Here is a 14,639-nt window from a genome sequence, read left to right on the forward strand (position 1 = left end):
ATATCTGAATCAATCACGCTGGTTAACTAGAATCCACCAAAATCAGATAAATTGATAATGAAACTATGTGTATAGACTGCATTTGTGTGCTCACTTACCTGTGTGTGTCCTCCGGTGTGCCTTTAAATGGGAGCTCTTGGTATAAACTTTATTACAGCCTGCAAAGTCGCACCTGTGGATACGTCTTTTCTTGGAGTCTGGAGATTCAGGTGGCTGTGGCCGTCGAATGCTCTCAATACTGAATGGTGACATGGAACTGAGACAGAGAGAGAGAGAGGCATTTTAATCACACTGTATAAAGCATTACAATGTTGCAGGAAATAGCAAACTAACTTATTCAGCATCCTAAACAAAATACTTGAGACAGCAGCATGTATGCAAGCTAACTGCTGCCACCATGTGGTAACATGATAGAAAAACTTTTTAAAGCTGTAGTATGCTACTTAAGATATGGACCACGTATTTCCATGCGTCAAGTTTTATTATGACAGTGCAATATTGTATAACACAGCAGCGTTTCAAGCACTGATTTTCAGCAGCAGTGCTCCCAGAGTGGTGAATCTCTGCGTCAAAGCAAAGGAAATTATATTTTACCTGAGCTGTAAATGTTTGCCATCTTAATATAATGCAATAAGAAGTAAACAGTGGCAAGAAATGTTTTTTTTTTTGAGTGTTCCTCACAATCTAATAATGTTGCTAATAATGTTTTTATGTTTTTGAAAGAAGTCTCTTTGATCAAAAATACAGAAAAACAATAATATTTTGAACTGCTATTACAATTTAAAATTGGTTTTCAAATTTAATATATTTTAAAATGTAATTTATTCTTTTGATGGCAAAGCCATTAGGCTACTCTTCAGTGTCATGTTATTCTTCAGAAATCATTCTAATATTATGATTTGCTGCATAAGAAACATTTTTTATCATTAGAAAATGTTGAAAGCAGTTATGCTGCTTAATATTTTTGTGGAAAACCGTAATACATTTTCCCCAGGATTATTTTAATGAATAGAAAGTTCAGAAGAACAGCATTTATTTTAAATACAAATCCTTTAAAACATTATAAATGTCTTTACTGTCACTTTTAATCAATTTGATGCACATTATTGCTGAATATATATATATATAGATAGATAGATAGATAGATAGATATACACACACACACACACACACACACACACACTCACCAGCCACTTAATTATTTTTCTATCTTGCCAGTACCAGGTTAGACCCCCTTTTGCCATCAAAACTACAATAATTCCTCAGGCATAGATTCAAAAAGGTGCTGGAAACATTGCTCATAGATTTTGCATCATGCAGTTGCTGCAGATTTGTTGGCTGCAACAATAGTCAGGTAGGCTGTGGCGTTCAAACGCTGGCCCAAAGTGTGCCAAGAAAATACCCCTCACACCATTACATCACCTCCACCAGCCTCAACCATTGATACAAAGCAGGATGGATTCATGCTTTCATGCTGTTCACTCCAAATTTTGACCCTACCATCTGAGTGTCGCTGCATAAATCGAGACTCATCAAACCAAGCAACGTATTTCCATTCTTCTATTGTCCAATTTTGGTGAGCCCGTGCGAGTTGTAGCCTCAGTTTCCTGTTCTTAGCTGACAGGAGTGGTACCTGGTGTGGTCTTCTGCTGCTGTAGCCCATCTGCTTCAAGGTTCAACGTGTTGTACGTTCAGAGATGTTCTTCTGCATACCTCAGTCATAACGAGTGGTTATTTGAGTTACTGTTGCCTTCCTATCAGCTCAAACCATTCTGGCCATTCTCCTCTGACCTCTGGCATCAACAAGGCATTTTTGGCCACAGAACTGCCGCTCACTGGATATTTTTCTCTTTTTCGGATCATTCTCTGTTGAACAGCTGTACCTAATAAAGTGGCTGGTGAGTATATATATATATATATATATATATTACATAGTATTATATATGTGTAAACTGTAAGAAAAAATAAATGTATTCACTAAGCAATATTTTACTGATTATTAACTTAACTTTTAAAAAGTTATTTGACTTATTGCTAATGTTCTACTCAAAATGTATCACTAGATGGCGCTGTAAGCCTGCTGCATTTTGATGGTACAATAACTGATCAAAAGCCAAAAAAACATGACATTTTTTATCTTACAAAACAAGGCATAATTCTTACAGGGATGTGACATTTGTTGCTTGTTAGTTTGCTGTCAGTAAAATCCAAGAAAATGTCTTTACATACTTATTCCAAATCAATATTATAACAATATTATAGGATCAGATGAATAAAACTACAGTATTAGCACACTGTCTGTTGTGATTGCTGTGGGAAAATGAATTATTGCCATTCCAGACGGTGGGCCTTATTTCAGACTGTAAAGCTGGCTCTCATTGAGAGGATTTGTACATGATATCAACCAATGAGCTCACTGAACTGTTGGAGAAGAGCAGAGAGCCACGTAAGTGTGAGGACATGCTGTGTTTGAAAGAGAGAGAGCGTACAAGTCATTTTATTCCATTCCTCCCATAGGTAGAGACAGAGAGGAGCGCCTAATTACATTACATTGTCCTCGCTCGCCTTCCCTTCTAAGGTAATAAGAGCTCTATGTCCCCTGCTTTGTTGATTGGCATGGGCTGGGCCTGGCAGTAAGGGCCGAGGAGGCGGAGCCAGACAACCCCTCCAGTGAACTGTCTCCACCACACGCAGCCCACTTCCTGTTTCTCCCCTGCTCCTGGGTCACCTGTTGGTGTTGGTGCGCTGCCAAGCGAAGGCCTAGCGGAAATGAGCCAATGTGTGAGAAATGAGGCTGAACTCTCTCTCACTGCCTCGAGCAAACGCACGCAGAGAGTGTAAGAGAGAGAGAGAAAGAGACCCAGGAGGGGAGAAGTGAAATTGAGAAGAGGAGACAAAGAGAAGCCGAGAAAGAGGCAATGAGCCAAACAGGTTGTTTTTTTTCTCTCTCTCTCTTTCAGAGAAATTACAAGAGAGCGAAAGAGAGTCACAGAGAGAGTTTCTGTGAGAATGAAAGTTGGTGGCAAGATAAAAATGGAGGGGGTTGATGTTGGAAGGAGAGCTTGGAGGGAGTGAGGGACCATGAAGGGAGTGACAGGATTTACAGTGGAAAGACTCAGTGCCGAACTCTCACAGGATGTTTACAGTCTGATATATTTCAGAGGGGACGCCACTGACATAAATAGTGATACAGTAGTCTGACTCGTGAAAAATGACTTGAAAATACATATTCACCTGACAGGTACAGATGCTTCTTCCCTTTATAGTCCTTCTCAAATCAAGTAGACGTTGACCAATGAATCATTTGATTCAGTCAGCCAAAGCTATACATCTAAAAAAAAAAACTTTAAAATGCTATAGCTGTAATTACAGCTTACAAACACGTGAGGGAAACTAAATATTAAAGTGAATATAAACACACACACTACCATTCAAAGTTTTAGGTCCGGTATTTTTAAATGTTTTTGAAACAAGTCTCTTATGCTGACCAAGGCTGCTTTTTTTTCTACTTTTGTTCAAAAATACAATAAAAACAGTAATGTTGTGAAATATTATTACAATTTAAAATAACTGTTTTCTATTTTAATACATTTAAAATGCAATTTATTCCTGTGAAGGCAAATCTGAATTTTCAGCAGCCTATTCAGCATTTACAGGCATTTAAAATAGAAAACTTTTGTATTATAAATTTCTTTAATGTCATTTTTGATCAATTTAATGTCCTTGACTCTTGCTGAACCAAAGTATTAACTAAAAAAAAAAATCTAACTGAGCCCAAATGTTTGATTGGTAGTGTATATGTATATAACTTTATTTATTGATTGATTATTTTTACATTGAATACATTTATTTTAGAAACTTTGAGTAATTAATCTAAAAATTGGCCCACCTTAGATATTGATATCAGCTAAATCCCTTATCAATACATCTTTAATTTAAATATATAATGTAATAAACATCTGGCCAAGAGGACTAACATCTAGTTTCACACATCTGCTGTCCTCCCTGCAGGCACCAGGTGTCCTCTAGAGTCAGGTATGGTGCAACAACAACACCAGGCTGTTACTAGGATGATCCCCTGGTTGTGTGGACCCACATTTTCCCAGCCTAACCCTCACATCTCCCAGCATGACGAGGACCAAGCTACTATTATTTCATACCCCAGTGGCACTTTTTTTCTTCACTTTTATATACAATTTTACTTAAATCAAAGCCTACATGTCCAGCCACTGATACAACTATGTCTGTTATCACTCCCCATCAAAAAGTAACATGCTAATTCCGTCACCTTCTGCAGAACAGTGCAGAGCTTTGCCACCCAGATGATGCCTAAACCTTCAAAACAGCTCTTGTGTGAACCCTGCATAACCCTTTCATCCTGACTTTGTCCTTTTGTCTGTGTGTTTGGGGGTGGGGTGTATGAATTGTTCTGTAATTGTTCTGAAATGGTTCTGAAATGTTTTAAATCAGACTGAATTGAGCTCTTACTCCTTTTGTCTCTGCTCTCCCTTCAGAGTGACAAGCGAAATAAGCTTTCTGCTCGGGGCTCACGGTGTTCTCTGATACGCTCCCATAAACATTTGTCACAACAAGACCTGCATCTCGTCCAGCAATCCCACAAAGAGAAAGCAGGCTTCAGAGAGGAATGACAGAGAAGAACCAGAGAGAGAGAGAGGGGTTAGATTCCGGTAGATATATATATATATATATATATATATATATATATATATATCTACATGAGAACTCTCTGAAGATTTTAACATTGTTAATGTACTTGGTCTTGGCGGAATAGTTCTGCTGCTGCTGAATTGCTGCTGCTGTTGATTGTTGCTGTAGTTGTAGATTATTGCTGCTGCTGCAGAGCAAGTACAGGAACTTGCTACTGCCAATACATACGAATGCAAGACATACTGCTATTGCACAAATAGCATATTTAAAATTATCCATAGCAGATCTATATAGGTGGAGCTGGGGAAGGTGGAGAGTTTCAGAGGAACTCTGAAAGTGTGCTGCAAACTGCTACAGTGAATGCTAAACAGCCATTTAAATGTTGTGAGCAGCAAGCTCATTGGCTGCAAATGTGACATGAACCAATCAGCATGTGCCAGTAGTTAACACTGAGAATATCATCAGTTTGCGTTAAGGACCCATCAGCCTGCACCTTCTAGAGTTTCATGAAAGAACTAGGCATATATATATATATCAAAATCCTTAACGCGTTAAAATAATTTGACGCATTTAACGCGAAAAAATTACGGAAGCATGTGAAATTGCGTCATAACGTAATTTACGTCACGCAGTTAGATGATCTTAAAGTCCATGCTGATTATATCAGAGATGGCAGAGAGAATTATTCATTTCAGTGTCTGTTTCACTTTAAAACACGAACTCTCTGTCACATTGTGTCATTGTATCTGAAGAGCGCGAGCCCTCCCGCATCGCGCTGTTCCTGTTTGAACGGAACGTCGAAACATCCCACATATGGCTAGATGATATGAAAACTATGTTTCTCGGCTGGATAAAGCAAACCAGCTTCTTGCTATGAAAGTTTTGATGGATGAGGATTATAATCAAAGTAAAGACGATTGCGGTGATGTACAGAAGCACGTGTGAGTCTGTTATTTTGATGCACAAACAAATCATGTATGAGCGCTCTCGACGCACTGATCGCGCATTGTATTTATGCACAGACACATTTCAGTACATTCACGTTGTTTTCACACACATTCAGGATAATGTTTGGATTTGTCCTGTGTATGTTGCTGTGTACTTTAGTATATATGCAGGTCAAGGCGGTTGGTTTAGATTTTTTTGGCATCTCCATGTGGTCCTGTTCAGTATCGCAATTTGACTTGTCTAAAATGTAAACAAGCTCATATACAATGTGAATTCTGAAACTTTTTTTGCTGTGATTTTTTTATGGGTGCTTTGGTGTATATAATTGTATGAATTATATGAAATCATATCATTTAGTTATTTGGTGTCCTTTTTTGGAAAGACATCTAAATTTACCTTGAAAAAATTGTGAAAATCACACTTCAATCTGATAGTTTACTTTGCTGGATATAGGCAATGATGGCAAAATGGACGTGTTAAAACAAGATAAATAGTGTACGCTTAATTTCACGATAAGTGTGCGATTAATCGCGATTAAAAAAATGTATCTATTGACAGCCCTAATATATATATATATATATATATATATATATATATATACACACACATATATATCCTTTTAAGTCAGCAATAGTTGATGGCAAAAGTAATTTAAATATCTTAAAATTGGTAGAAATAAGTCCAATATTAGTCTATAAATTTAATACAGACCACAGCAGTAAATAATAACTAAAATGATCATGCATCCTTAGTACCGAAGTTTGATTACGCCATATTAATGCAGGAACATGCAAGTGTATTTCTGTCCTGAGAGAACTGAAAGTGTGTAGTAGTGTTTGTTTATTTGTTTGTTTGTGTGTGTGTGTGTGTGTGTGTTTAGCCACACCTGTAACAATATTACAGGCATTCATAGATATTGCGGAGGCTTTTTTGAACACACAAAATACATCAACCCACATTGACACATTTGTCTCTCAACATGCTCTCAGAAATGAGAAAGTTGGGCAGAAGCTTTTCATCTGAAACTGATATCAGCAAGTTAAAGCTAGATATCAGCACATAACGCATCTGGCCTCTCGCTTAGAGTGCCTCGTTGTGATACACGGCTTCTTTAGCTACATGGATATTTAAATTAAGTGCAGAGCTAGCAGTTCTCTCTCTCCTAAATTGGCTCATCTGGTGCTGAGGACATTTCTTATAGTGGAGACTGAGTCATTTTGGGTCATCTGTGACTGGCCTCTGACAGGTCCATGAGCTGAAGGGGTTATTTTAGTTCCGCGGGCCTCGCGGTGCCAGCCAACCTATGTGTCTACAAATTCACCCCACAAGACAAGACATCACTTCTACCATTAGACGCTTTGGTCTCAGTGTACACCGCATTTTATTGCCTAGCATTTCTAATTTTCTGGTTCGATTACTGCACAAAAACACTGACCCAATTAAAAGACAATATTCTTCATCAAACACTTCTTTGATGTGATAAATGTTTATTTGTTCTCGTCCATTGAGTCCGCCATGCTATCAGTGTTATTCTTGTGGCGACGCTGCCCACAATGTTATCTTATTTCACATGCTAGAATGAACACAGCTGCACACATGACCTCTTTCTCGGTTTCTCTCTCCCTCTCTCTTTAAACAGCCAAAAGCAGCAGCTTTCCCAATAACACCATTCCTGTAAACCTGGTTAAACTGTGTTTTGGCATTCTGCTGCACTGGGGGGCAAAGTCCTAGTACCGTGCGTTCGCAACACATTCAGAGCAAAAGGAAACATTTACACGGTGTCAGTGCAGGAGCTCTGACATACGGAGGAATCCAGAAATACTTTCCAAACCATTTGCCTAAATAACAGGCAGACGACAGGGTGCTGGTAGGGGGGCTGGCTCATGGAAAACTCTTAGAGAGAAGTCCTAGATGGTTTTTTACAGCCTGCAGGCTTGAGACTCTTCTGGTTTTGATCATGTCACTGTCTTTAATGGGATGACTACTTCATCTGAGTAAAGACACACGGAGTTGTGCTGCCAAGAATGGGAGATGACAGCTAATGTTACCAAAGAGCTGGTATTTTAAAGAATGGCTTATAAAGAAACACTTCACAGTTTGCACAAGTCTTTTGATAGGAGGTGTTCATTTTCAACTCTTTAATACATTAAAGGGATAGTTCACCCAAAACAAATGACCATTCTGTAATCATTTATTCACGCTCTTGTCGTTCCAAACCGCAATAACTTTTTTTCTCTGAGGAACACAAAAGAAGATATTTTAAAGAGTGTTTCAACTGTTTCTCCATACAATGAAAGTCAATGGGGTCCAAAACAACATTGATTGGATCCCACTGAAATCAATTGTATGGACAAAACAAAAAAAAAAACCCACATTTTTCAAAATATGCAGGAAAAAAAAAAAAAAAAAAGTCATACAGGTTGAGAAACTCTAAATAAACAATCATTTTTGGGTGAAAGCAGTGGTTCTTAACCAGGAGGCCCCAATAAGTATTAAAATTATTTATATTTACTTTTATTTACATAATCCTAGTCAAAATGCTAAAAAAAAAAAAAAAATACAGATGTACCACATTAAACTGACTTATTTTTGAGTTTATTTATTTTTATTACAACAGGTATCAACATAGATGTAAGGGTCTTCGAATATTGTCTTAGACTAAGTGGGGGCCTTGAGAACCACTGCTTTAAAGTCAAACTACAAAGCAGAATCTTCAAATACATTGTTAGCAGTACGTCGATATACAATTTTCTAGCTGAAGATTGTCAGTCTGCATATGTTGGAGCTTGATTTCCAGGGTATGCTGGTGTGTTTGTGAGAGTGTGTCTTTAGAAAATACTCACTCCTGCACTGCTCGTGCTATAGACAGCGCTGTGGATCCTGTTTCATTAACACTGTCCAAGGTCACGTTTGGCAGGTCGTCATCATCACTGTCACTTTTGATTTGTCTTGGCGACAGGCCATTGGGGTCTGTTTGTGCTGCCGCAGGGGGAGAACAACAGAGGAGGAGGTTAGTTACATGACTGTAATATGCGTTCCGCCCGAGGCCATTTTCAAGCCCATTCAGAAGCTCACAATATGCCACATGACGCTGAGCAGAAATTAGCACAGCATTTCAGGGTGTTTCTTCAACTTTTGGCACCTTAATGTCCCAGGGGTTTATTAAAATGAACAGATTTCAATTTTTTTTTTTTTCTGTTTATTGTATTAAGGTCACATTAGTTGTCTTAGAAACATTATTGTGCCGTCATTATTTATATTTGCTACTTTTAAAATGCCCAAAAATGTTAAAAATATAATTTCCACCACAGAATGCTGTTAAACACAGTACATCATTTTGAGTTGAAATGACCCTGTGGTTTAATTACTAAAGTTCCACAAGGCCAAAAGTTAAAGAAAGACAATTCAATTCATCTCACTTAAAAACTTAAAAATATACCAATATGTATATTGAAACATATTGGTAACCAGCCACAATACAACAGCATTTCCAGCAACACGGTCATTTTCTGTACTCTTTGAAAGTGAATTCTGTGTGAAGCAGTATTTTAGTATTATTTAATTTTGTATTATAGTACTTACTATTTACTATTATTTAATATTATAGCATTTATTTATATTTTGAATTAGCTTATATTATTAGCTAATTTTAATATTTTTCAGGGTTCTTTTTAATTGTAATAATTTTGTTTTGTGCTTTATGTTATTTTTATATTTTATTTTAGCTTTAATTTATTTTTTATTTCAGTTTTTAAGTAATTTAGTACTTAGTTATTTATTTCAGTTAACTGCCAAGGAAACATTTCTAATTTTTTTATTTAAGCTTTGAAAGTTTTTCATCTAATATTTATATTTTATTATATTTCAGCTTTATTTCAATTATTGTAAAGGATTCTTAATAGTTTTAATTTTAGTTAACAATAACAATGATGTGAAGTGACAGAATCCCAGCCAATCAGAACATTTTTAACATTTAATATACAGTTTTGTTGGCATTTGGCATTTTGGACCAATTAGATTTCACCATAAACGGTCCTACACAAAAAGCCAGAAAAAAGGATTATTTCACTTTCAAATGAAAATTACCCCAAGCTTTACTCACCCTCAAGCCATCCTAGGTGTATATGACTTTCTTCTGTCTGATGAACACAATTGGAGATATATTAATAAATATCCTGATGCATCCAAGCTTTATAATGGCAGTGAGCAGGATCAATGAGTATGAGCTGAAGAAAGTGCCTCCATCTACAGCCATCATCATAAACATATTCCACATGGCTCCGGGGGGTTAATAAAGGCCCTCTAAAGTGAGCTTCCGCCAGACCGCCTTCTGTATTCAATTTACGAAGAAAGCGGAACTGGCGTCGCGTCAGTTAAGCTTTTTCCGTAAGTTGAATAGGGAAGACGTAGGACATAGCATAAGCTTTTTGAACTGCGAGAGTTTTACACTTTCTTCGTAAGTTGAATACAGAAAGCGGTCTGGCGGTCTTCAGAAGGCACTCGTTGATCCCGCTCACTGCCATTATAAAGCTCGGATGCGTCAGGATATTTATTAATATTTCTCTGATTGTGTTCATCAGACAGAAGAAAGTCATATACACCTAGAATGGCTTGAGGGTGAGTAAAGCTTGGGTTAATTTTCATTTGAAAGTGAACTAATCCTTCAGCATGGAAGAAATTGGGAAAATTAGACAAATATTAATAGTTTAATTAGTTATGGAATATATGAACTGATAAAAAAAAAAAAAAAAATCAACCTTGAATAGAAGCATCTGCCAAATGCATAAATGGAAATGGAAAAATCTTTATGCTTTATTATGTCCTGGTTATGACATAATGTAATACTAAGACAACATGTATTTTAATAGCATATGACACATTTGAGGTGTGTGCTTGTTTGTGAGTTTATCATCAAACACAGGTTTTTAATTCAGACACACCTGTATATGTCTTGCTGTATGTCAGTGTTTTAGACTGGCGGTCACAGAACACCCGTCTCTGATTACTGTATCTTATTCCCCACAGAATGAGAGCAGCATTCTCCCTGACTCCAAGCTTTGTTAATATTATGTGGGTTAGCCCAGGCTGCAGGGCTACGCGTCTAATTCGCTGCTCTCTCAGCAGTCTGTCAGACCTGATCCTGGATCAGAGGTGTCCATGCTGTCTCCCAATCAGCCTAGGGCGGTGTGTCCTGTGGGCATGTCACCAGCACAGGCGATCAGACGCCCGGAGAGCATCTAAAGACAACAGCACTATGCTGCCACTCGCCCTTTGTTATAGGGTATTGGACATAGTTATGCTGCCAATTTATGAATTTCTGTATGAATGATGGGAACACTTAAGATGTCAGTTATTTGGTCTCAGGTGCATTTCGGTGTAAAACCTAAAATTTTTGTGAGGCACGTTTTTTTGGGCTACCACTACAGACAATGCATCTTAGGAAATTACACTACATGCTGATATAATTAATGTTAAGTAAGTCAGTAAGGTGTTTTTTAAGAAATGAATTATTTTATTCAGAAAGAATGCATTAAATTGATCAAAAGTGACAGACTTTTACATTGTTACAAAAAATATATTTTAAAATGCTGTTCTTTTGAAATTTCTGTTCTATTCAACATTGATATAATAAGAAATAATGTTTCTTGAGCACTAAATCAGCATATTAGAATGATTTCTGAAGGATAATGTGACACTGAAGACTGGAGTAATGATGCTGAAAATTCAGCTTTGTCACCACAGGAATGCATTACATTTTAAAATATATTAGCAGTTTACTTGCAACTTACCAGTCAAGAACCATTAAGTTAAACATCACGTGTGCACTAGTCTAACTTTACACCTATTGCTTTTTACTGTTAGCCATAAGCTATTTCTATGCCTTTTGCAAGGGTAGCTTAAACATCCACTTTAGCCACAAACGCTCAGCAAAACTGATGGACGATTTCAAAGAAAGATTAATTGGACACATTACAAGAGCCTAGAGCCTCTCCTTCTCCATTCTGTCTACTCAGGCTAGACACAAATCAGTTATAGCAGATGACTGCAGATTGTGACCTCTGTATATGGAGTAATGCAAAACCATTCAAAACACTATATTACATTATTATGATACAAAATCAATGTTCAGATCCAGAATCATATTTGTATACTGTTGATTCCCCTGATTATTTTTAATCAAAGACTATAGAATAACACAAGACGTGTCACTCATATTGTTTTGAATGGGAGAAAGTGCAACGCGCAATATGGCGGAATAAGTCCCGCCTTCTAAATAAGAGCCAATCGCCAATTGGTAAAGTCATCTTGTCACTGCAGCGGCCGTTAGAAGCTCCGGTCTTGAATAGAACAGAAACAGTCAGACGCCTCCGAAATGAGACACAAGAGACGTGCACTTTAGGACTGCGCATGCGCATTAGTTTGATCCAGCCTGAAAAATACAGATTTTTGTCATGATTTGAGCGTTTAGAAACAAAATTTATGAGACAGTGTTGTTGTCAGATTTCATTGGTGATTTCAAATATGAAATTTAATCGAAAGCTTGGCAAACAGCTTTGGAGAATATGATATTTCCCTATTCAAAGAGACAGGAGCTGCACTTGCATGCCCGAGAGCGTTTCAAAGATGGCCACCGAGTGAAATGACTTTGTTTTTAATGCACTAAATATGTATAACTTCTTATTTCTATAATATTATTGAAAATGTATTATGTATTTTGTCTTTTTTCTTATTTTTGTATTGTGCAGCACTTTTGAATGTGCTATATACCTAAACTAAAAGATATGAGACTAAATCATGAGGAAAACCATTTTTAAAAAATGATAATAATTTTGAACATACTATATAGTTTAGAAATTATAGAAAGCAATAACAAATAAAATGACCTGTCTCTGTATTGCCTCTGCTGACTGTTTCCACCATAATCCATTCATTCTACCTACAGTACATAGCTTGCCTGGATATTTCTTAAAAATGTCCATATAAAGGCAATGACAAAAGCAAGAGTTCACAAAAGGTGGTGAAGCAAACCCCATGATTTCTTTCTCCTGTTGTTACCAGCCATAGCCTGTTTCCATGGTAACTCAGCCAGAGACAGAGCTGTGGAGAAGGGCACACCCCCTCCCCACCTCCCCCTGGCAACCTGTACACGAGTATGCGTGAGCATGTAAAAGTGCGCTGTCCATTGTGTTTCCAGCTGTCATGACGAAAACATTCATTCACGGACATTTATTTGTATGTATTTAAACACTGCTGATCAGTGCACACTGGTGTCTCAATATAGTGGTAAAATGTAACCGTCAGTCTCACTATCATGTAAGCATATCAATGTCTGCTACCCTGTTGACCCCGCCCAGGTCTGACCCCATTTCCTCTGTGCTGCTTCAGAGCTCTCTGGGTGGAGTCCATGTTGCTATGTGCCTGACTGCTTGCGGTGCCACCCATCTTCAATATCCGCCCCACCCCATTATGCAAACCTTGTTTTTTCTCTCTTTCCTCATCTCAAGCTGAGCGAGACACCCAGTATTTAAATCCTTCTTCTAGCAGGATGCCCAGCCCTGCCCAACCATTTGGGACAGACACCCTTCCCAGATAAACAAGAGGTTGAGCAACAAACAGCTCCCTTGTGCCCTCTGCTCGGGCCGAACACCATTTGACAGCAACACCCAGAACATCATGGCTTAGTGCCAGTGTATTAAAACTCGCCCTACAGGAAACCAACCCTAAACATCACTCCGGTGAGGTCTAGAGAGTTTGGGAACACAAGATGTGTGCTTCTGATTAGGGCATGTGGCGAGGGGCCGAGACCTGTCTGCATGACCAGGGACTGCAGATCTTACATTTGAAGAAACCACATTCATCCCAGGAATAACTATTCTGTTTGATAGAAAAGCAATAGTGTCTTAGGTTACTACATAACTGTGAGCCTTACAGTAGTTGTAGGGTGTGAAATTTATGTGGCTGTTCAACCACTCTTTTAACAGCATTTGTTTTTTTTTTGTTTTTTTTTCCAATTTAAACATATACAACTCACTATATATGGATGTTTCTTCAACTATGAGCACATTTAGAAAATAACACACTTTTTGTCTACAAACAATGCCCAACAGTGGACAAACATGCATTCCAAGAAAATTTGTATAATATTTTTCTGAAAGTCATGAACATTTCCACCACATCTCAAACTATGTATTTAAAAGAGTTCTGTGGTGGACATTTTGAGCATTTTTTGGAATAAAAAGAGTCCTTAATCTTGCTATGGCTATTTTCACAGTTAACACACTATGTATACTAAATACACACAATTTAACTGAAATGACTATAATGAAATTATGGTATTCACCATTTTCTTCTGGGGTTTTTTTTCCCCTACACATCACGCCTCATGTTTCTTCCCAAGCTCCTTGCTGAACATCGTTGTCTCCTTGGTAAATAAGTACACAAACTTATATATAAAACTTTATTATGGGCAAAATTGTTGTTTGTGGTAAAAATTACATCACAACTATGGGCTAGACATATAAAAAAAACTGGGACATAAAAGTGTCTAAAGTTGAAGAAACACCCATATGTGAACAAATGTAAAAAGCAAATCTCTATACTGTAGCTGTAATCTCAATTGTGTTTTTACATTTGAGTCCTCTTAAAAAGAACAAAATTCGTACCTTGCATGTTCAAAAAACCAACAAAGTGAAAAAGAAATTAGTTCTCTTTGTGTTTTCATTGTTCATTGGATCTCATTTTGGTCCATTTGTGAAAGACTTAGTTCACTTTGCATTTACGCTGTGTACGATTCGAGACGAAACAAAGCAAGTGTGACAATATCTCACATGCTTGGGTGTGTTTGAAAAAAAGCAGCGAAGTGCTACGAATATCTGTGTTTAGTGACAACATGCACCTTGCCATCTTTTCAAAAGACTTACAAAACTAAATCAAATATTACCTCAACAAACATGCTTTTTTATTTAAAAAGCAACAGTATTTTTTGTCAAATGGCAATCTGAGATGGCTTACAAGTTGACCGC

At 37.4% G+C, this 14,639-nt stretch overlaps 1 protein-coding gene across 3 annotated transcripts in view; it reads right to left on the reverse strand.

Annotated features, from left to right (window-relative positions):
• The window catches only part of klf12b (Kruppel-like factor 12b), a 48,447-nt gene that overhangs the window by 5,146 nt on the left and 28,662 nt on the right, over window positions 1-14,639 (reverse strand). For all 3 annotated transcript variants that reach the window (XM_051904718.1, XM_051904717.1, XM_051904719.1), the window contains 2 exons: window positions 8,460-8,595; window positions 99-256 (listed from right to left, as the gene is read on the reverse strand). In XM_051904718.1, the coding sequence (XP_051760678.1) occupies window positions 99-256; window positions 8,460-8,595 (294 nt within the window). The remainder of the gene's footprint in view (window positions 1-98; window positions 257-8,459; window positions 8,596-14,639) is intronic.

This window comes from Ctenopharyngodon idella, chromosome 9 (assembly GCF_019924925.1).
Source record: "Ctenopharyngodon idella isolate HZGC_01 chromosome 9, HZGC01, whole genome shotgun sequence".
Classification (NCBI taxonomy): Eukaryota; Metazoa; Chordata; class Actinopteri; order Cypriniformes; family Xenocyprididae; genus Ctenopharyngodon; species Ctenopharyngodon idella.